Below are 23,121 nucleotides of genomic sequence, written 5' to 3'. Positions count from 1 at the left end.
GGGGACTGTTGTTGTGATGACGAGCTGCAGCGATGCGCTCGGGCGACCAGAGGGAGGGGATGGAAAGCGTGGAGCGATCAGGCCAGGAGCAAACAAACCCTACGCGGGAGGCTCTGTGGATGCAACGGGGCCGACGAAGGAGTCCGAGCGCCCCGATGGCCGAGACGAACGGAGGAGCAGAGAAGCCGTTGAGCCCGAGGAGCTGTGAGGTGGAACACTGCAGAACCATGCCAGCCGGGGAGGATGCAATCACCAACCACGGACCGGACCACCGGAGCACCAGGACCGCTGAGAGGCGACCAGCCTCAGAGCAACAGCATGGAGCAGGGAGTCGGCCGGCTTGCCGGCAGCAGCCGGCCGGCAAGAGACCGTCGGCCAGCCAGCAAGAGACTGTCGGCTAGCCAGCCAACGCCAGTTGTCCAGGATTGTTCAGGCGGCAGCGGTGGAGAGCATCCAGCAGGGAGTCGGCTGGCTCGTTGGTAGCCGCCGGCCAGCAAGAGACTGTTGGCTAGCCAGCCAACGCCAGTTGACCAGATCGCAGTGGTGGAGAGCAGGAGCCAACGGCAATCACAAAATAAAAAATAATCCAAGATTTGCAGAATAATTAAGTCAGAAGAATGGCTACACTGTTAAATAAAATTAAAAATAATTTAAATGAATGTTAAATTGTAAAAAAGGTAGAAAAAAAACAAATAAAAACAGTTCTAGACGGAGCGGCGTTAAGTTTCGGCAGTGTCCCCGTTGCCAGGACAACACAACAATAAACTATCAATCAATGTAACAATATTGAATATTGTTGTTAATTAATTGTTTATTATTAATCAAAAAATATAGTTTATTGTTGTTAATTAATTGTTATTAACAATGTAACAATATTGAATATTGAAAACAATACTGTTGGCGATGTCCTCTCTCTGCTTTAGGCTCACTTCTTGGCCCCTCCACCTCCTCCCATAAGAGCCAGGCCTACGCCCATGGATGAGGAGAGGAGTGCCCCTGCCATCTCCCCAGAGCCACCTGATGAGGGGGATCCCAGTATACCAGCTCCACAACCCAATTCACACGTAACCTCAACAGAAGAGTGCACAAACAGCTGCCCAAACCCAAAGCCCTGTCCTAGTCCAGGTAAGGAAGAGGTTGCAAAAACAGACAGACTACACAAACCGCTCTTCCAACTCTGGTGTGCTAGTTATGTGATGGGTCTGAACAAGACTTGAATAGGCTCGTGTTTATAACTACTCCCCCAAAGTTCCATTAAACCATTAAATCCATAAATTGCTTTTTTATGTAGGTAAACCTCATTAAGTAGAAAGTTTGCCAATATGTGAGATAGTATATAGCTGGATGCAACATATTTTCCTTTCTTTACAAGCTATATATAGGAGACCTTCCTTGCCGCAAAAAGAAAAGAACAGTTCACCTTTGTGAAAGGGTGTATAGTTTTCCAGAGTGGAATAGTCTTGAGTCATTGTTATGTTTAAAACTTTACACACTAATTACTAATTGTTGAGTTCCAGTGACTCCCACTGAACCCCCTAAAAATTATTGTGTGTTTTTGGTGGATGTCGTGGTGACTCATAAAGTCAGAGGCCTTCTCACTGACAGATAAAAACAGTTGTGTACTGAGGTGATCGGTCTGTGTGGGGGACATACCATACCGCCTTGGATGATCTGAGGGTTCAGGACCAATTCATCTCTATGGAACGCTTAAAAGGCCGCAATGAGACTCTTGGGAATTAGGGAATGACCCTTCCCCTTTGTGTGATTGGTCATGGTAAGGTTGACTGACACTGAGCCGGGAAGGAGGGAACATGGACCAACTCAGGCCAGTATTATGCCTGAATGACTCATCCAGGATCAGCCAAAATGAGTCAAGTTCCCTCAACATTCAGGGAGAAAAGGACAGCATTGACTTTAGATCAGAGTGCAGACCCTATGAAGAAATTGGGGAAGGTGTGGTAAATGGTTATGGAAGTGTGTATATTTAAGTGGGTTGTTTCCATGTAAAACTGCCAAATCTGCCACTAAAACTTTTTTTTGGTTTGTCTGTTTTTTTAAGTCAAAACCTAATCTATTTTAATTACTGTGTTGAATGTGCAAAACATAGAATCCACACATGCACATCTCTGTTCTCAGCTAACATTAAGGTTCACCATGATGAGTACAGCATCAGATTTAATGATGCAAAGACTTTTAGACTTACTAAACTGTAGGTGTGTGCCTAAACATGTTCTTGTGGCTGTGCTGACTTTACCTGTGCTTGCTCATTGGGCAGCCAACACAAAGTACAACTGTGGCTTCTCCCACTAAAGTTAGACAGCTTGCCTGGCTGACTGGTATAATTTGTGTGTGTGAGTGTTTGTGTGTAGTATGCTGACGGTAGGTAGGTGAGCCAGGGGTGGGGAGGAGAAGATTGGTCAGGCTACTACTGAGGGCAACAAGGCCCTGCTTTCAGCACTCTGCTTCAACCCCCACCCATCCCTCTGACTGCAGAGTGCAGGGCTTTGGAACAACACAACAGGCTCATACATAGATCTAACTGAGACTTGAATCTTTTTGCCCATTTTCGCTGATGGATGCCTTATTAGAAAAGGCTCCAAGATGGCACTCTTTTATTCCAATTGAAGCTGCTTAGCCACCGCACACAACATAACACTTTTCTTCCTGGTTTACAGACACATTGTACAGTTCATGACAAATGTGCAATGCTATTTTTTGTACCTGTTACCCCAAACAATCAATAGCAAAAGACATATCAATCCCAACTACATCATATGTAATTGACATGGAATCGGCGATGACAGTTCCTTAACCTATAAACTTGACTTTTTTCAAATTATTAAATTCAAGTACATTTAAAAGTTGTTATTCCTGTAAGTTGACTAACAACAACTCAGACATCTGTGTAAGTGTCATCCACACCTGTCGTCATATTTATTTTGCTATTTTCCAATGCATGTCGCTTGGTAGCTAGCTAGCTATATAAGAAGATGCCCAGTCTTAATCCTGATTGTTCAACCACTTTCTCCAATATGCTGAACCTATGTGACCAATCTGAAATGTGGATGATGATCCTGACGGCTTGTTCATTATAAAGACGCTCAAAAAGTGGCTAAATACATAACCCTTTAAGGTTTAAGAATGCACATAATACAAATAATTGTGTCCAGTCTAAATCTTTACGATCTGTTTTTTTATAATGTTTTCTGTGCCGTGGTAGATTTGTGTTGCAGTATCACGTTTTGTCACAGGGACAAATTGGCATGATCTCTGCCACGCCGTGCCCAACTCTCTTAATTGATGCTTTAGGCTCAACGCATTGTGTGTCCAGTAGATGCTTGCCCGTCACAAACTATGAGCTAATACTATGAACATCTGTACAATCAAACGCAATTGGAGGCAACAAATCATAATCCTGTTCAGTCAGGTTGATTTGATTCCTACTGTGCTCAGTTTTTGAGGCATAGTTTAAGTATGACAATGCATCAAAGTGGGAGCCGGCAAATCACAATGCATCAGATGAGTTCGGTGAGAGTTTTAGCCCTCTTGTCACCTTACATTTGGATTGCAGTCTTTTCTGCTGTAATTGAATTAAGCTCTGCTCAGCGTGTTGATAGCTGTGTGCCTCTCGCTGTTGTGACATGAAGATGCAATGAGGCTGTCCGTTTGAGACTCCAAATATACCTTGAAATGCTGATTCCCCTTATTCTCTTTCATCACTTACATATCTCTCACTCTTTTTTTACCCTACTTCCCTGTTTTGGTCTCTGCTTATATTTCTTGTTGTCACTCTCTGTATTAGGGATGAGCAGGTTTTTTTCTTTTTATGTTGCAATTGCAATTTGAAAGAGAACAACTTTCACATCACTAGAGCTATAATTCTAGCTTTAGTGATGTGACGTACAAGAAGTGTGTCATTATTTGTCATTAGCTGTCAATACAAAAGTGTAATTATTTTGTCATAACAGAATAAGCTTGCAATAATGATTAGTAGAAAATGTATCTTGTTGAATACAATGTGGACCGCAAATACAGCCCTGGATATATTATTAGATATTAACTGTCAATATATTTTTGTCACTGACCTGTTTTCACAGGTTTAGATGTTTGCTGCTGTCTCTTTATCCGTTTTTCTCGGCGTTCTTTTATTCTGTCTAGAATAAAACATTTACAATTTACTGTCTACAACATTTATTTGATCTCTCTCTGAGCTCCAGTGTGCATATTTGCCTCTGTGTCCCTCTTTAGTCCCTGAGGTTTGTTGAGTTTTGTGTCTAATTTGGTTTCTCACATAGATAGAAATAAACTGGGAGCAGTTTGAGGCATTTTTTTTACAGCATACTTGAACTCAAAACTGAGCATGCTTTTTTTTTCTTCACCTCGCACATATTTGATAAACTCTTGCTGCTGCTTTAGTGGCCTGCTCTCTCTCTCTCTCTCTCTCTCTCTCACTCTTACTCTCACCAACTCCTGACTATCCAAATCCTCATAACCCATGTCATTTACTGTTGACAGTTAGTGTCAGCATGATGTGATAGGACTAACCATCCAGCAAACTGCCTGTCTTGTTGAGACATTTGAGCCAGGGGCCTGTTACTGTACAGCAGTGGTTTGCAAACTGTGGGGCGCAGCACCTTCCTCAGCAGAAAAGTTTAGCGGTTTCACTCTGAAGCTGGAGATGTGGGACAGGCGACTCGATCAGGGGAATATTGATTCCTTTGAGAATCTGAGTGAATTCAGTGTAAAACATGTTAATTGCATCCACAATAAGCTATTTGCCAAATATTAGTTCTTTTTTGCACAACTTTTTTTGCATCGTTCTAACAAAGTGATTGCACTTTTTATTTGTTTTTGTGTAATGGAGCAATCTGATTTAATTAAAAGTGATTGCAATTTTCTTTATTCTATTATTTGAAAAAGCACAGATGGAGGAGTCACAAAAAACATTTTGTTACAATTTTGTTGGGGCATGAACATTTTCCTTCCTCCGAAGTGGGGCGTGACAGAACAAGTTTGAGAACCACTGCTGTACAGTATGGATGGTCACCCCTTCGATTGTGTGGTTGTTGTCTCTTCCAGTGTCAAGTCTACAGTTGTAGAAGAGGTGTTAGGTAGCCTGAACGATACTGTTGATTAAGCTGATATTGATGAATTAGACTACTCTAATACAAATCAGACAGCAATATATCACATTCACATTTGCAATAACTCAACATCTGCCTATAATTGACATTGTGTGCATTAGAGCAGCGGACCCCAACCCCCAGGCCGCGGATGGGTCGGTTGGTACCGGGTCGCACAGAACGAGTGAATGACTTTTTTATCAAAGACGTAAATATGTTTTATTTTGAAAAAGGACCGGATACATCCGTCTGTGCATCTGATGCTGCGTTCACACCAAACTTTTTTCGCGCGAGTGGATCCCATGCGAAGTCAATGCACAGACGCGTTAGCCTCTCACAAGGTCACGAATACGTCACACATCTCAAAAGGTCATGTATTACGTATCAGTAACCTCTTGAGAAAAGCTAGCGAGCTATAGCAAACCCACAAGTGAGAGAAAATGAGTTAAAAAAAGGTTGGGGACCGCTGCATTAGAGCAGAGTATATACAGTATATTTGCCACTGTACTTTGAGATTGACGCTCTTCCTGAGTGTAACATCCGTCGGATTTCTGTTTATTCTCTACTTTTATGACCGTTAAACTGTTTGTCCTTGGTTTCAGTACAGTGTGTGTTCTGATGATGGTGTCTTTCTTTCAGGCTTCTTGTGTTAAATGTTGCAGTACAGCATATTTTCCTATGAACCAGAGGATTCTCAGAGACAAAGTAACACAATTAAATTCCTACTTAACAGTTGAACGGCAGACAGTCTTTGTCTTTAATGAGCTTACACTACTTGATTCTCTCAGCAGCTCTGAATTTTGACATACTACTAGTGCTGCACTCTCACAGCCCCTTTGTGCAGTGTGTGTGTGTGTGTGTGTTTGTGTCTTCTTTACTTTTTCTTTGTACGTGTGCATGTACGGACGGGAGTATGTATATTTGTTGAGAGATGTTAAGGGATCGTTTCTGAAGTTATGTGTTCTTTTCTTTGTGTTTTCCTTCATGCTTGTCCGAACCCCAGCAGTTGTGTGCGGTTTCAATCAGTTGCAGCCATTACTCCTGGCCAGAGAGTGGCTACTGCGTCAGTTCCATGAACTACGCTCTGCTGAACATTATTCTGCTTGGTTGCTCTTCACCTCTTCTCATTGTATCTTATTTCCAATTCTCTCGACTACTATCTCTACCTTTATGCTTTTAGAGATGAGTCAGCAGGGTCTGCACCCACTTTTGTATGTGCGTGCCTGAATATTGCACTTTAAGTAGGGCTGCAACTGTAATGATCATTTGTATTATTGATCTGCTAATTGTTTTTACAATAGATGTATTGATTATTTAGTTTATTAAATGTCAGAGAATAGTACAAAAAAATAGTATTAACATATCTAACACTATTTAATTTTACATTGCATTATATTACTTACATCTAAATATAACAATATGATACAAGATCAGCAACAGAAACACATTTATATTATCGGGATAATCGGGAATATCCTTTCATAAATGACTTGAAAAAGCTGTCTAGCTCCCTATCATAATAGAGAAGTGAAAAATAGAGGATGATTAAAAGAAAAAAAACTGCAGGACTCACAATCCTTTAGTCATGCAGAGGGATCATATGATTTATGATTTATCTTATTTAAGATTGGCTGGTTGTTAGTTTTTTTCTGAAGATGTCTGTCCTCTGTGATGCAGTGAAATGTATGTTTCCGTGCCATTTTTAGAGTTTTAAAACATATTTTGATAATTATTAGTATATTATTGGGATTATTATGGCCAGGACATCGTGGCATGACATTTTCATATTGTCGCATGCCTATTAACAATACTATATTACTAACAGATTGCGATTGTGCTTTTGTAATTTAACATGATATGTTTTATTGTGGGGGCTACATTGTCACCTCACAGCAAGAGGGGTTTGATCCTCGATCCCGGATGGTCCTTCTGTGTGGAGTTTGCACGTTCTCCCCGTGACAGCGGGGAGAACGTGGGTTCCCTCTGGGTTCTCCGACTTCCTCCCACATTCCAAAAACATGCAGCTTAAACTCAGGTTAATTGAAGACTCAAAAATTGCCCGTAGGTGTGAAAGTGAATGGTTGTCTGTCATATGTGCCCTGCGATAAACTGGCGGCCTGTCCAGGTTGAACCCCACCTTTGCCTGATGTCATTTGGGATCGGCTCCAGCCGCCGCGACCATAAAATAGGATAAGCGGTTTGGATAATGGTATAGAATGCTTTTATGTAGTATTGTATTCCACTCCATTATTTCATAGTATTGTTCTACTACTAGTATAGTGGCTCTACTGTATAGTTCACATGCTGCATATATATATATATATATATATATATATATATATATATATATATATATATATATATATATATATATATATACAAAATAAAACATTTGTTAGATTATATTATTTTTATATTTTATTTTTCATATTTAAACCTTATCCTATCTTTTTATCTCAATAAAATGTCCATCACAATTTCCCTGAGCCTTCAAATTGCTTGTTTGGTCCAAACAGTCTAAAACCGAAAAATATTCATATTTACAATGATATATAAAACAGAGTAAAGCAGCTAATGCTCACATTTCAGTATCAATAAACAGTAAGTGACTCATAAATATTCAATTTCAAATTTGTTGTCAGTTAAGTTTCTTTTGATTGAATAATAGTGTCATACAGTACATGTGGGGGGCACATGTACTGTATGTCTTTGGCAAAGAGATGTACACACCTAAGAGACCTAATTATTTTGCAAATGCCTCTGAAAAAGTACGAGTGAAGTTGTAGAAACAGGGTTGAGGTAGGGTTGAGGTAGATTAAAAGGAAGGTGATTCAGGATATGCCACACCATTTGCCAGCTCACTTAGCTGGCAAATGGATATGTGTGTGTTTATACTAACCATTGCCCTTCATGATCCATATGTTTTTGTTTTAATGGTTAACTGTTTAGAGAAATTCTTCCGGATCACCCATTCAGGCCAACTGACACGTGTACATACACCAATTTATAAACTCGCATTTACATGAAGCACACACGCACACAGCCAAGCATCCAAAAACAAATACACATACTCACCCACATGTGTAAACACACAGCCAGATCTCCTCGGCGGCTCTTGCTTGCTCTGGTCTGATTTGAATTAGAGGCTCATCTTTCTCAGATAAAAAAAATGTCTCTGAGGTTGAGCGGTTTGGTGGCTTGATGCTGACGCCAACATACAATTGGTTGAAGGCCTGCTTGGATGGCACAAGGGGTTTGGTGGGGATGTGCTTAGCTCCAACAATCGTGGTTTTGAACGTTTACAGAGAGAATGCTTTGAATCCCCAGACCTTTTAACCCATAGTGCTCCATTGGGAGCAGGAGTGTAAATGAGAATACATAACAAACTACTGTACTGAAGAATAAAGTGCTTCAGCTGACCAGTAAGCATGTGCAGGTGTGAAACAGATATTGAGATACTTGCTGTACGTATTTACTGCGTATCTTTAATGTGTCCTTTTCCAATATGGGCAGCAATACAGACTTCTGTCACACTTCCAAGGAGTATGCACAAATGTTTGCTAATTTTGCTAAATATGTGTTTCTCAGATGATGGATTGTTCTTAAAATTATTTGTTGTGCAGTCATGAACCTTACACCATCCTTTCCTTTCCTGTAGTTTACTATTGCTGGGCTCTCATTTGGCTTTGATAATGACACAATTACTCCTAAAAGCAGCTTCCACAGAATGGGAACAAAACATCATGGGAAAGCAGATGAGTATAACCGTTAAATGCGACGTAAAGCGCTTTTTGTTTGAATTATATTCCTAATCTCGATATTTTCAAAAACCTGCCAACTGTCTTCTATCATAAAAGTCAATTGTTGCCTGCCAGCACATAGTTAAATATTACTTTTTCATGATCCATCCTTAATAATTTGATAAATGGATACTAGCTGCATAGAACGTGTATAGGTACATGAGTTAATTGATAACTGATTATAGGAATATCAAACATGATATTTAAAAAGAAAATCAAAAATACATGACTAAATGTATTGTTGGCATGCTGGGCCTTTGGTGTATTACATATATTGTCTCTTGCGTATATTTTCTTAGAGTGTTATCCGAAGTAATTACAAAGAAGTAAAACAATGACGGACGGGGGAATGGATGTAATGATAGACAGACATGTGCACTTTTTGCCAGTGACATGCATAACCTATAATAACCTAAAATAGACATTTGGCAGTGTTGAGGGCAAATATTTTCACTAGTGGCTTTCATATCTGAAGCTGGCTAATTGAGACTAATAGATACAACATGGGCCTTAGAAAAGGCTTCCACGTGCAAGAGCATGTGTGTGTGTGTGGAGAGACCTAGTACTACATATAGGAAGGTAACATTGGCATACGTGTGTGTATGCGTGTGTGTGTACGTGTAGGTATGTGTGTGTGTATGTGTGTGTCTGTGTGTGTGTGCGTGTGTGTGTGTGTGTGTGTGAGCACAGGAAGCACTTCCCATCCCTTCAGGTCCTGTTCACATCTCCTCCACACGCACAGAGATCCCATTACACACAAAAATGCCTCCATTGCTCAAAACACTGTTCCTCTTCATCAATGTAAGACCACCTTACATAAGTGATTCATACCAGTAGCTTTGTTATACTTTGTTTTCTAAGAAATTAAAGATACAATAAGTGAACAAAACTTTAAGTAGGTGTAGTCAACATGGGGGAAATATTGCAATGAATATAGCAGATTTTCATCTCTTAGTATGTCATATTGAATTCCTTTTCCAAACATAACATTGTAACCAGTAAAACTCATGCCCATCTCATAGTCAAATGCTTTTTACTTTTTTTGTTTCTGTGTATGTGTTTTACAGAGAACACAAACAATTGAAGCTGCTTATTGTTTAATCTGCTGATTATTTATTAATTCATCGTTTGGTTTGGTTTAGTTTATACAAATTTAAAAAACAATGAAAAAAGAGTCTAAGAAGACGTCTTCAATTGTCAGGAAAGGACAAGAATTAAGAGTTTACAATTATATAAAATAGGCAATAGCAGAAATTACTTTAACGATTAATTAATTATCAAAAAGTTGCAGATGAAATTCATTCCCAGATTCCTTTGACTCGTGATGTATGAATACAGTGCGAGAATCGTGTCATTTGTATATAGCAAAATACCCTCACTATTAATTTATTGCTCAGCCCTAGAATGTTGAGTTTGCGTGATATCTTAGTAAATAGGAACTAAACTGGTCCTCTCTTCAGTAGTTAAACTGTGCACTGCCTCAATAAGTTTGACCTCTTTTCTTTCACTTCATACGAAGCACTCTGTCTACAGCTGAGCTACCTGTGCATTGACAGCTAAACAGTGTATGTTTAGCTGTAAAAGTGGGAATTAATCGATGGAGTTATGCCAAATATGAGAAGGAATTTATTTGTATGAGTAAAGAGGGAATGTGAACTGGAGACGGATAGTGCAAGAGGCAGGGGACAGGAAAGAAAGGACAGATAGAGAAGTGAGCGAGAGTGGATAGAGTAAATAAACATAACCGGGAAGTGTTGAGTCCACGCACAGGACGAGGTTTGGTTTGTGTGTGTGTGTGTGTGTGTTTATCAAACCCAGCTGGCTCCCATTTGCCCAGGAATGAGTCTGCACCTCTCAGAGGCCCAAGCCTGCACTGCTTTGAAGGCCTCTGTATGTATGTACATGGGTGCATAATAACAGCTACATTAGAGCTCTGCATGGTACCGGTGAACACAAAAAACACCCAGACATGTCTTTACAGTATGTATATTATGTGTACGTCCTCTTATGTGTTCATTTTGAACACACATACATCCACTCTCAGTCATTGCCACACACACATAGACCCACACATATTTCAGGTTTCACAAGCATGCACATAGACTCCTTAACAGTCCCAAGGGGTTGCATTTAACTGCTTCCAGATGCAAGTTCAGGACAGAGTGCACACATACAGACAAAATCTTCTGCTTTGTTGAAGTCAGCAGAACCACTCTGTTTACATTTATTACGTGCCAGTGGATGGGAAATGACATGGGAGTAGACACGTTTACTACAAGTGGGAAAACACCTTGCTGCTGATACCTGATAATATCCTCAAGAAAAGAACCTACACACTCAAGAAAACCTGAACCCCAAAACCTTAAAAATAATCCTAACATAAAACGTTGTGGTCTTACAGAAAACCTTTTTTTTTTTATTGTATCTGTAATTGTGTGTGTTTTTTAGATGTGGCCCACACTTATACTGAGCCCCTCATATTGAGGTTAAACGGCACCCCAGAAAAGTTGCTAGGCGATGATGGAGACAAGTGGAGCAGCAGCCTCTCACACTCGGAGCTTACAACACCCAACAAGAGCATCAGATGTGAGTAAAAACACACACACACACACACACACACACACGCATGGAGGCACACACTCTGCGAGGCTGGTGAGAGTTTTGTTTCCATTACCAATCATTGGTCTGATGAGTCACATTGTCCTGACCTTAAACAAATATATTTGCACACCCTGAAGAAATAGGTCAGGTAATCATACAGAGAGAATATCTACATTCTCTGCTAAGCAGGTTAAGTTTCTAATTTCTGGTTACAAGCACCCAAATAACCCAATTTTAAATGAAACATCTTTCCTCCTCTTTTGCTCTTTATTCTGCATTGTATTCTCTGTCTGTGGAATTTACTTGACTTATTTAGGGTTCCTTGGAAATCTTGGTATCAGTAAGATCAAAATAAATAGCCCCAAAGAGTCTCCAATTTGATCAAAAGTGAGTTGAGGTCCTGTCATATTGAGGTTAGCTGGTTCCACTAGTGGCTTGAACTCAATGCACTCTCTCATGAAAAAGTCACATGTGTTTCTAGGGGTTTCTATCTATATTTTAAGAAACAGTAGATGAGTACAGCACTTGCTTCTCATAAAAACTAATACCCATCGTATTTTTCCAGCACAGCCATTCCTTATCCATGATATTCATCCACATTCATGTTACGAGTGTCATTTTTCCAACATATTAGCTGTAATCTCTGGGGCCTAGGGGTTTAAAATGGTGACCAATTTATTACAACATCCTTGATTTGAGTCAGATTTGGGGACCTGTTGTCTCAAGCCATCCATCCCTTTCACTCCTCATTTTCTGTCACCTCTCCACTGTCTATGAATAAAATGAAGGAAAAAAAAAAGTTAATGCAAAGAATGCCTGAAGAAATACATCTCTGCAATTTGTCCCTCCCTGTTTATTCGGATAGTTCATCACTCAACTGGCTTCAGTCTGTTGATCTTTTCATGTTAACCCACAACAGTCTTTTGGAAAATGGGAAAGTGTTTGAAAAAGGTTGCTTTAAACTAATATGTGAAACAAACTTACTATTACAAAATTCTGTAAAACATACAATCCCTGTCTAGACAGAAGAACTAAACCACACAACATACATTTAAGTATTTTTTGGGAGAGCTGTATTTTTTGTCATTTGCATTATTAAAAATGTCAATGTGATTTTTAATTAGGTTTTCTTACTTCCGCAACAGAAAGCAGAAGTTGTACTCTATTCTTTAATCTGTGATGCTGTTTTCTGACATATTCTCTCCAATAACATTTCTAATTGCTTTAAGAAATTCTTATGGGTATTCACTGTTGTATTTAAGTAAGACAATTGCAGGAGGAGAAATGACTCTCTCAAATTGTGTTTTTTTATTTACACTCAGGTTTTCAAGTCTAAACTACTTCCCAAAATATACAGCTGTCCAGTCATTACTCTCCACCCTAACTTGCTGACGCCATCCAGGTCCATTACAACACCTGGAAGTTCTCCTTCCAGAGTCATATCACCAAACGCCACCACCCATTTCACTCCCTCGTATTATTAGTCCCACGGTTATGTTTCAGCCAAAGACACTCTCTTTCACTCTCTTTGACGTGCAGTCACTCCAACTCTCTGTAGCAAAGCCAAAGGTTACGTAAGCACGCTATGTCGTTACCCCACCACATATAATTTCCTTGCTTTCACTCCAGTTTGAAATGAGTAGGATCTGAGTCTAATTTTCGAACTAGAGCTTCGCAATAATAAACACCCACAAACTTCTAGCTAAGTTGTCTGGATGCTTAGCCACTAACCTAAAAGCACTGGTAAAACAATGTAAATGCCATTTAGTGATCTAAATCTGCCCTTCCTGTCATTCACAGAAAAAGAGTAGTGTAATAGGGTTGGGTAACCTGTAACCTGAGCAAGTGTTACAAAGCATTTTCACAGGAATCCAGGGCCAGCCTTTACAAACACACAAACCTGCCCCATGGAAATAGCAAGTTTGCCGTAACTGAATAACCAGCAGTTCATTCAGGAAGTAGGTGAATTCAGTTTGTTTTGAGTGGGTGTGTGTGTCTGCTGTCTCTGTCTATGTCTATGTTTGTGCCTCTACCTGTCCTGTCTGCTATGTTTGTCTAATTCAGGCCCAAGCTGAAATTAGATGTTCAGTCTGCCATTTGCTCCCTGCCTTATTTTACATCCCAATAAAAACCATGAAAAGTACCAGCTCCATATGCTGTGCAGGGAGGGTTATTTATGCAGCTACAGCAGGCTTGGACAAAATGTACCGCCACAAACACCAGTCCTCACTGTCTTTCCATTTGCCTTCATATGCCTCATCCCTTCATCCATAGTCTCCTTCTTCTTCAACTTACACAATCACACATGCATTCAAAGGACTTGAACCATGAAGTAAACCGTGAAAGTTCTCAACTTTCTCAGGTGTATATGAAAATCGCCTCATTCTGTGTGCTCTGTCTCGCAGTGATGACATCAGAGCTATAGTATGTGTCTGGCTCTGGGCCTGTGACATGCTGTCTGAGAACAATGTGCACAGAGAGGTGTTAACAGATGTGAGTGTGTGCGTTTTATGGCCTGAGTCAAACACACAAACTCACTCTCAGTGATATCATGAATACACGTCTTTGGCGTCACAGTCACACATGTTCACACTCTTTTGGACTCACAAGAAACCTATGACACATGTAATTCATCACTGACAAAATAATTTTATTTGAAATATCCTCATTAAATGAGATCTTAACATGAACCAGAGAGAAGACAGTCCTTTATTATGCATCAGGGAATCAGGACATGGACGTGTGTGTAAGCGATGAAAGGGGAGGAGTGTACAGAATGTTGTTGGTGGAAAATCTAACAGGACTGTGATATTGCCTTTAATTAGAGACCAGTCACTGTGCTAAAACTGTTTTCTATCTCTGCTCCTCTGCCTTAATTCTCTCTTTCATTTAATGTCTGTCTAGGTTGTCTTACTCTGAATGTACTATCTCTTTCCATACACATGCACACATAGTTTACATGTTCTGTCTCGTGCAAATAATGGTGACACTGTGGGATGTGATGTCACAGGAGTCCATTGTGAATGAGGTGGTTGGTTGATGTCTCAGGTCAAAGATTAGTGTTTCTGTGTTGTTCTCACAAATCCGCAGTCCTTTCCTTTTTTATTCAAAATATAGGCCTAACCCTCTTCTTGAAACATTTGCACACTTTTTCCATTCATTTATCAGGAGACCTTCACGCAAAGGAGTCAAATGTTGCAAACATTTTAAAGGGGGTGCTTTTCCAACAGCTGGGTTCAAGGGAATATATAGTGATTCTGAATGTCAAAATGCCACAAGAAAAAAGTATTTTTGCAGAATTAGTATTAGGCCCGTTGTTCTTTTGCATCGGCTAATGTAATATTTAATGTTTCCATCCAAGCACAGAAACAAAGAAATGTACTAGAGTAATGCCCATGCACAACTGTGTTTTCCCTGCTATAAATATATAGCATAGCATGCACATGTTTGTGGAATACCACAAACATGTGCATGCATGAACACATCAGAAAACTTGAAATCGTCGAACCTTTGATTCTTGAATAGTTTGTTTATATTCAGGCTATTGTATGTAAACACTTAATTTGTGGTTTGTACGTATTCAATTTTTGCAATTGAGGATTTGTTGGGTTTAACATTTCCTCAAATACTTAACTGAGATACATCGTCAGGGGCCAAAACAATGGAATCAGATCTGGCTATTGTACATCTAATTGCATGGTTTAGCTTGCTTATTGGGATGAAGCATATGTGAATTATATTGTATGTTCTGTCAGTATGAACATTGGAAAAAGGTTTCACCACAGTCTTTTATTGGTAGTTACAAATAAGGTGTGGGATGTTTTGCAGGCTTTGGTATCTTTAACTTGGCTGCATAAATTACTTAAACATATAGTAAACGTAGCAGCACCACTGACGACAGTAGTTCATCAAGATCACATTGACTTTTATAAATGTTGTAGGACGAACATTAAGTCTCTAAAATGTTGTAGAGTTAAATTGAATTATGGGATATTGTGAATCACAATGTTGTCGTGCTCACACCTAATTTTGAATGCATTTATCTTACTTTTCCAATACAGTGAATGGGTGCAACTCAACAAGCCTCATTAACACTCTAGTGTTGGTTGGAGCTCTATATACGTGTAGCAGCCAAAAATGTTTTAAATAACAAGCAGCAACGTATCATTTTCCCATCCTCACACTTTTGGCCCACAAATAAAAACAATGCTACAATGCGAGAAAACCTTGAGAAAGGAGTTAGAGGATTTTGAAATGTTGTGCAAATATTGTGAAGCTGCGCCAATCAACTCAAGCCCACATCATGTTTTAATTTCATCATTAATGGCATGTATCCTCATTGACAAAACAATTACACTGCAAGCAATCATAATTTGTGAGCAGAACATATTTGATTGGACACCCATATACTTTGGCTCTTAATAATGCAAAAAAGCACTAAAAGCATGTATGTACATTTTTGTAAAGTTAGTAAGGAGGCAGAGTTGTTGATGATTCCACCATCCATAATAAATTTTTTTTTTAATTGATGTGATGAAAGAAGAAAATGTCTGCTTTTTTTGACTGATCTCATGTCTATAGTTTAGACATTTCAACACTTTGACCTACTTCACCAGAGGAGATGGTAGGATAAATTATCTACCTCCTTCTGTTTCATGGATTGGAGTTCCATTCATACATTGTCATATTCATGTAATGTGTTTATGTAACTCTGTAATGCTGTTCATTCTGTACACATGACATCTATTGCATCTGTCCATTCGGGGAGAGGGATCCTCCTCTGTTGCTCTCCTGAAGGTTTCTTCCCTTTTTTTATTTTTGGGGAGTTTTTCCTGATCCGATGTGAGGTCGTATGTGTACAGATTGTAAAGCCCTCTGAGGCAAATTTGTAATTTGTGATAATGGGCTATACAAAATAAACTGAATTGAATAAAGCAGCTGGAATAGAGACAGAGTTCATAGTCATTCTGGTGACTCATTCCAGCAGAGGATCAGAGAGAGCGAGGGAGAGGGGTGAACAGCGGATCTCTGATCTGGGAGAGAGGTGTGTAAGTACATGGTATCTGAGAGACACAAGGAGAGAAGGAAGAGGTGTGCAAAGTGTGTGCTGCTGCATTCAACTGATGGTGACTCACTCATGCTCGCTCACCAACCAAACACATCTGCACAGACCTACATGTACATACACACACACCACAGAGGTCGCAAGACCCCCAGTCACCAATGCTGCCGGTTAGCCTCACACACGCACGCGGTCTCATGTTAATCACAGTCATTTGGCTCTTTATTAGCTGTTATTTTTAACTAGCTCCCACTGCTGAATCATTGTGTTTATGAGTCACACCCATGCTTCCTCCTGGTCCAAATATGCACAAGCAGCAACCCATTTCTTCAACTTTGTTTTCTCTCTTTCTCACTCAATCTTTCTCCCTTAGCCTGCTTTCTTGATCTCAGACAAAGGGACCTTGTGTTTTTTCAGTGTGTGCGCATGTGCATGAGTGTGTGTCCGCACGTGTCCTTGCATACATATATTTGTGTGTGAGTGGGCCTAACCTCAAGCTCTGTTTGGAGACAGTCCTGACTCCCAGTCTCTCTCTGGCTGTCTGGCCGTTTGCCTGCCAGATCCGCTTATGTACTGTATTCTCTCACACACACACACACACACACACACACACACACACACACACACACACACACACACACACACACACACACACACACACACACACACACACACACACACACACACACACACACACACACACACACACACACACACACACACACACACACACACACACACACACACACACACACACACACACACACACACGACAATACAGACCTAGAGGGAAGACAAACAAAGTGTGCAGTTTCCTTCCCCTCACTAATCCCCTTCTTCGCTTTCCGACCTAAATTCTGTCCATCTCAGAGTATTAAAATACAGTATTGTGCAAAAGGCTAAGAGAGCACAATAAGACAGAGAGACAGAAAGGTGGAGATGCAGTTTTGTAGGAAAAAAGAGGAATACATGACATAGGAGAGCATTAGGTATTGACTTTTGACATACTTTAGATGAGAAAGTATGGCTCCGTCTTTCTCAATTGCCCTGAATACGCATACACGCCTACACACTAATGCACAGGCACACACATACTGGCCCTGCAGCCTGCCAAACATCTGGAGCAAAGTTATAAAATGCTGAATGAAAGAATCTTTAATAACACTGGATTGGTTGTGTGACCACGACCATCAGCCAATCAAAACAGGCCTGGATGGGTTATCTGTCTCTGAGTGGTTATCGAACTGACGCTTTTATTGCCACTTGTGTTTCATAGCCAGAGCTCAGGACCACGCTCTGTTGTGCTCTCCCCTGCACTGTAATTCTCACCACACCTCTTGACACCAGTTGCTTTCAAGTCAAGAAAATGGTTTGGGCTACCTCAATAGGATGGTATTAAATACTACCATAATATATACAAACTAGGCCTCCATTTTATTCTTCTTTTCAAAGTGTGTGTTTGGTTTGGCAGACAAGGTGGTCTTTTCTGCCTCCATCTGTCTTGCTGAATGAATTAAAAACGTTGTGTGCTCTCAAGTGTTTACATTTGTAGATACTATATATGTGGTATCAAAACTGCATTCTTCCAAAATCTCAGGCATTAAAAGGATGGGCTTTTACAGTGAGAAACTGTCCTTTCTTCCTCTCTTACATTTAATTTCTCCAGTTTTTTCTTGTCTCTTTATAGTTATGCAAGAGTCTAGAGATGTAGAATCAGTGGTCAGTTCAGTATACGGAGCTCTGGGATTTGTAATTGAACTCAGTTTCCCGGAGCTTTCCCGCATCAGCACAATTCTGCACGCACACACACACTTAGGGGTGCCTCAGCTGTACAGTGATCCACTGCATTATCCACAAATGATGGCAAACCTGCTCAAGCACTTACGACAATGCTCACATGATTGTATGTACGTTGACACTACTGCTGTTGACTGTAATGTAATTGTTCCTCCTGTCCATACTGGCCCAATTGGTCAAATCTACAGTCTCTTCTTCCGTGTAAAAATATATTCCATAGTACAGCCAAAGCAGTCTGAGTTAGACAAGTTTTTACCAAGTTACAGTCTTTCAGTCTGCCCCTACACTGCGCTCAGAAAGGGATTTGGTAGAAAGAATACATTAACTTTGGATGATACCCATGTGGTTTGACTGATTCAGAGGGCTGAGGCTTCATTTTAGCTTCAGCTGAACTTCAGAATACATTTTTTCACAAGAAGAGGAATGTAGGTCTTGTCCCACATGTAAATTGAAATTGCTTTAGAAAGGGATTTATTTTTAAAGCAACTAACAGTGTTTTCAGTGTATACTGGATATGCGGAAAGAAATGGAAACCTGTCATTCAATGACAATAATAAATAAATAGACTCATCTTAAAGAATCAACATTACAGTAACAGCTAGTCATATTCTCTACTGTACTATAGTACAGTAGAGTGCGACACAACAAGCGCTGAATTTGTTTACTCAATTGTTTATCAAAATTTCTTCACTGAACAAATTCATCAAGTTAAACATTTTTCTGGTTCCAAATTCTCCAATGATTTGCTGCTTGTCTTTATTGGATATTGCATATTGAAAGTCATTGGGCTTTGGCTTGTTTATCAATTCAATTCAGTCAAAATCACAAATTACTAATTTGCCTCCGAGGGCTTTACAATCTGTACACATACAACATCCCTGTCCTTGGACCTCTCATCGGATCAGGAAAAACTACCCAAAAAAACCTTTCACAGGGAAAAAAGGGAAGAAACCTCCAGGAGAGCAACAGAGGAGGATCCATCTCCCCAGATGGAGAGAAGCAATAGATGTCATGAGTACAGTATCAGAGAAAAGGATTAATCGTATCAATAATCAATGGCTGGCAAAATGTTATTGTTAGAATACAGTGTCATACAGGGGGGATCAAAACTGTAACAGCTGTGCAATATACTACAATTCAACACCTAATGGGAGAGGATATTTTATAATTTGTAGGACCTGAACACAATAATGGGAACACCACTGATCCGAATTGAATTTATTTAGCATCATTTTAAAAATGGTTATTGTTACATTACATTTAGCTGACGCTTTTAGCCAAAGCAACTTACAATCATACACCGTAGACACAGCTACAGGGAGCAATTCAGGGTTAAGTATCTTGCTCAAGGACACATCAACGAGGGCTAGCACAGCCGGGGATTGAACTGGTAATCCTCTGATTGAAAGACAGACCTGCTAACCACTGACCCACTGTCACCCACGCTATTGTCCACAGCTTATTGTAAATGGATGTCCTTTTGTCCCTCTTCAGCTCAACCAGCAGCCAGATCCACGCTCAGCCACCACACCCAGCCATGTCGGACACAGCCCAGCAGCCAACTACGCAACGGAGCCAAGCACCACACACACTCTTCTCAAACGCACTGTACGCATTACACGCACACCCTCCAGTCCAACGGGGTCAGGAACGGAGGCCCTCATCCTAAGCTCGGCTCCCTCCCGAGAGGCGGCTCATCCACATCCTCGTCTTCTTCAGCGGGACCCAAACACACCAAGAAATTACAGTCCAACCCCTCCATCACTTCCCAGAGCAGCAAAAGAAGCAAGAGCAGCTCCAAGAGCAATAGCTCTCAGATGCCCACAGAAGCACAGGACGGTGAGATGCAGAAACTGACGGAGAGGCTGGTGGTTGCAGGAGAGGGAGGGATAGGTTAAACTTTAAAGTTTTATTCCACATGTCTTGCCAGAGGATCAGACTTCTTCTTTGCACATCTTTTGTAATTCAAAGGGTTATGTTTGCATTGATGGTTTATATAATATACTGTAAAATCAGCAACTAATGGTTCTTTTGAAGAGTGTATTTTGAACCCACTCAACAATTATATTTATAAATCTTTACTAATTGTAAATGCCAACTGAAAAAATACAAATTGCAAGCCAAAAGAGAAATTCATCAGGATGGCAACAATTTAAATATGTTAACCTTGTCATTCCTTTAACCATTCCTGCTTTGAGGTAAAGATAACTTATTTCCACCAGAAATATTTTACTCCCTATTAAATGCCATCTGGCACTGAAAAAAAACAACTAATCATATTTCATGATTTCTGACCTATCATAGTGACAGCATTTCTGACAAACTCAGTTTCCTTTTTATATTGTAATTTGCTTTATTGGCATGACATGTAAATATATACGTTTATGTATCCAAAGCATATAGAGAAGGACAAATGTTGCATAAAGGAGAAAAAGAAAAGCAGATTAGAAAACAAAATGGCTCCATCAGAATATATTCATGAGTAGTGACTCTTGAGAAACTCACTCTGTCTGTGACTCTTTCTCTCCAGACTGCTGTGTTCACTGTATTCTGGCCTGCCTCTTTTGTGAGTTTCTAACTCTGTGTAACATCGTCCTGGACTGTGCCACCTGCGGCTCCTGCGCGGGGGACGATTCATGTTTCTGCTGCTGCTGTGCGTCGGAGGAGTGTGGCGACTGTGATCTGCCCTGTGACATGGACTGTGGCATTATCGACGCCTGCTGTGAGTCTGCAGACTGCCTTGAGATCTGCATGGAGTGCTGCAGCCTTTGCTTCTCTTCCTGAGGGCCCCAACCACCACCACAGGGGGGCAAAGTAGATGTCTGCTACACACTCCCACAAACACAGGAACAACTTTAACCTATGTCTTATCAGAGCAGAGAAGCACTTCATCCAGTCTTTGTTGCCTGGGATCCTTGGTTTACACTATATTGGCTGGCCTAGTTGGCTCCACACTATGTCCAATGTTTCTTACAAGGTTTGCCAAGCAAAGGATGTTGAGAGCAGTCTCTGGTGAATTATTCCCTCTTTTACGGGACAGTAGTTTCCCTGCCTTGACTTTATTGTCGGTCTATTGCTGCACAGCTGGATGTACGGGGCAGAGCGAGTTCCAGCTGTGGTCCACAAGTGTCTGCCAGGCTATGTGGACCGGGCCTCTGGACCCTTACAGAACGCGCTATTATCACAATAATAATTGTGATAATATTATCACAATTATTGTGTCTGAGTGACTGGAGTTCTCCAAGCATGAAAAATGACCTCCAAAAGCAAATTAGAGAATGACTATTTAACCGGATTTTAGTGTTTCTGTAGATAAGAACAGCAGCATAATGGGAAAATGGACGCTCAGATCTCAGTAGAAATGTAGTATGTCCTCCTGTCCTTGGCAAGGTTAAAGTCTTCCAGTTTGATTGCATACAGCGCCTTTGTGACACACACACACACACACACACCTAAGAGAGGATGTTGATTCCACCACTGTCTTTGTTATGTCTGTTGTTGCAACGTACAAAATGGAGAAAATGTTAATGGTGGCTTGTGGCAATATTATACACACATTTATTTTGCTCATATGATCTCACTTGGCAGACTTATTCAAAGACAAATCATGAGAAAATGGGTCCAATTAAAGATGGGTGCAATTAAATAAGTACTGTCGGTGTTGTGTGTGCATCTGTCATGGACACATGCTCTGATCTTAACATGTGAAGGGAGAGAGTTCTTAATCAAAGGTATCTCCTCATTTAATGTTTCACATATTTTACATTGTTTATTTTGAGGGGCTTTGGCTTTATTCAGTAGATTCCTCCTTGTCTGAATTGTCAGAGATGGTGACAGACTGGTAGAGGATTGGGAGTCATCATCTCTTTTTTAATACGTTACATTTTTTTGTCGTTCTTGCTATGTGAACAAATGGCCTTGGCTTAGCTTAAGGCCTGAATTTTAAAGTAAATTTCTCGCCTTTACCAAATCTCTATTAATCCTTGTTTTGTAGATTTTGGTTAAGATCTTTGCATTTCTCCTCTAATGTGAAAATCACATTTCTGTGTTATCGGGTTTTTGCCGGGCTCTCTGTAAAGCAGACATCGCTCAACATCTAATTTAATTCCTTGAGTGAAAATCTCACGACATTATGCTAAGATAAATCCATATGCTCGTAGTGTGAATGGTACACTTTTGATAACAGGCCCGCACTTGTATGCTCAGATGCATACCTTCTCCAACCAATACCTCTTGAGATGACGCCTAGAACTGTTGTGAATTTTAAAAAGACGATACAAATCTCTCTCCTCTATGATCAAATACTGTTTGAGTAATCCCTTTCTCTTGCAAATACCAATGAGTTTTTTCCTCTTACTGGACCTAGAATAACTTACTTTAAATGGTCTTTGCTATGCTTATGTGGCTGTGGTTGATTAAACCCTTTTTTAAGGGCTGAACTATAACACTGTTGATATAAATATACTTTAAGGCTGATGACACCGTAACTGGTAAAGAAAGTTTTCAGAAAACAACAAATGCAACTTGAGAAAATATTAATACTCTTCATGTCAGTTTACATCAGAATGGATGCGTTTTACATTTTGACATGTTGCAACTAAACTGAGACAACATACTGGACCGCCCTGGAAAACAATGCCATTTTCTATTTTACAGTACAAAGAGATTAATGAAGGGAGAACTGGAGTTTATAGTGTTGTATATAGATGTGATAACAATATCATTTGTTTAGTTTTAC

The 23,121-nt window shown here is 40.1% G+C and overlaps 1 protein-coding gene across 1 annotated transcript; it reads left to right on the top strand.

The window, feature by feature from the left end:
- The first annotated feature begins 974 nt into the window (after nucleotides 1–974).
- Nucleotides 975–21,167, top strand: mdfi (MyoD family inhibitor). The gene is made up of 4 exons (XM_034533455.1): nucleotides 975–1,125; nucleotides 11,372–11,509; nucleotides 19,878–20,222; nucleotides 20,914–21,167. Exons 1-4 carry the CDS (start codon nucleotides 975–977, stop codon nucleotides 21,165–21,167), a joined length of 888 nt encoding a protein of 295 aa, XP_034389346.1.
- The last annotated feature ends 1,954 nt before the right edge of the window (nucleotides 21,168–23,121 follow it).

The sequence above is a fragment of the Cyclopterus lumpus genome, chromosome 5, assembly GCF_009769545.1.
Source record: "Cyclopterus lumpus isolate fCycLum1 chromosome 5, fCycLum1.pri, whole genome shotgun sequence".
NCBI classification, from domain to species: domain Eukaryota; kingdom Metazoa; phylum Chordata; class Actinopteri; order Perciformes; family Cyclopteridae; genus Cyclopterus; species Cyclopterus lumpus.
Note: the sequence above shows the minus strand (reverse complement) of the source record. Positions and strands in the feature narration are given on the sequence as shown.

Coding starts and splice junctions, on each gene's coding strand:
- mdfi (XM_034533455.1), top strand. CDS start 975: ATGGATGAGGAGAGGAGTGCCCCTGCCATCTCCCCAGAGCCACCTGAT. Junction 11,510..19,877: donor ACCCAACAAGAGCATCAGAT/GTGAGTAAAAAC, acceptor GTCCCTCTTCAG/CTCAACCAGCAGCCAGATCC. Junction 20,223..20,913: donor GCCCACAGAAGCACAGGACG/GTGAGATGCAGA, acceptor CTTTCTCTCCAG/ACTGCTGTGTTCACTGTATT.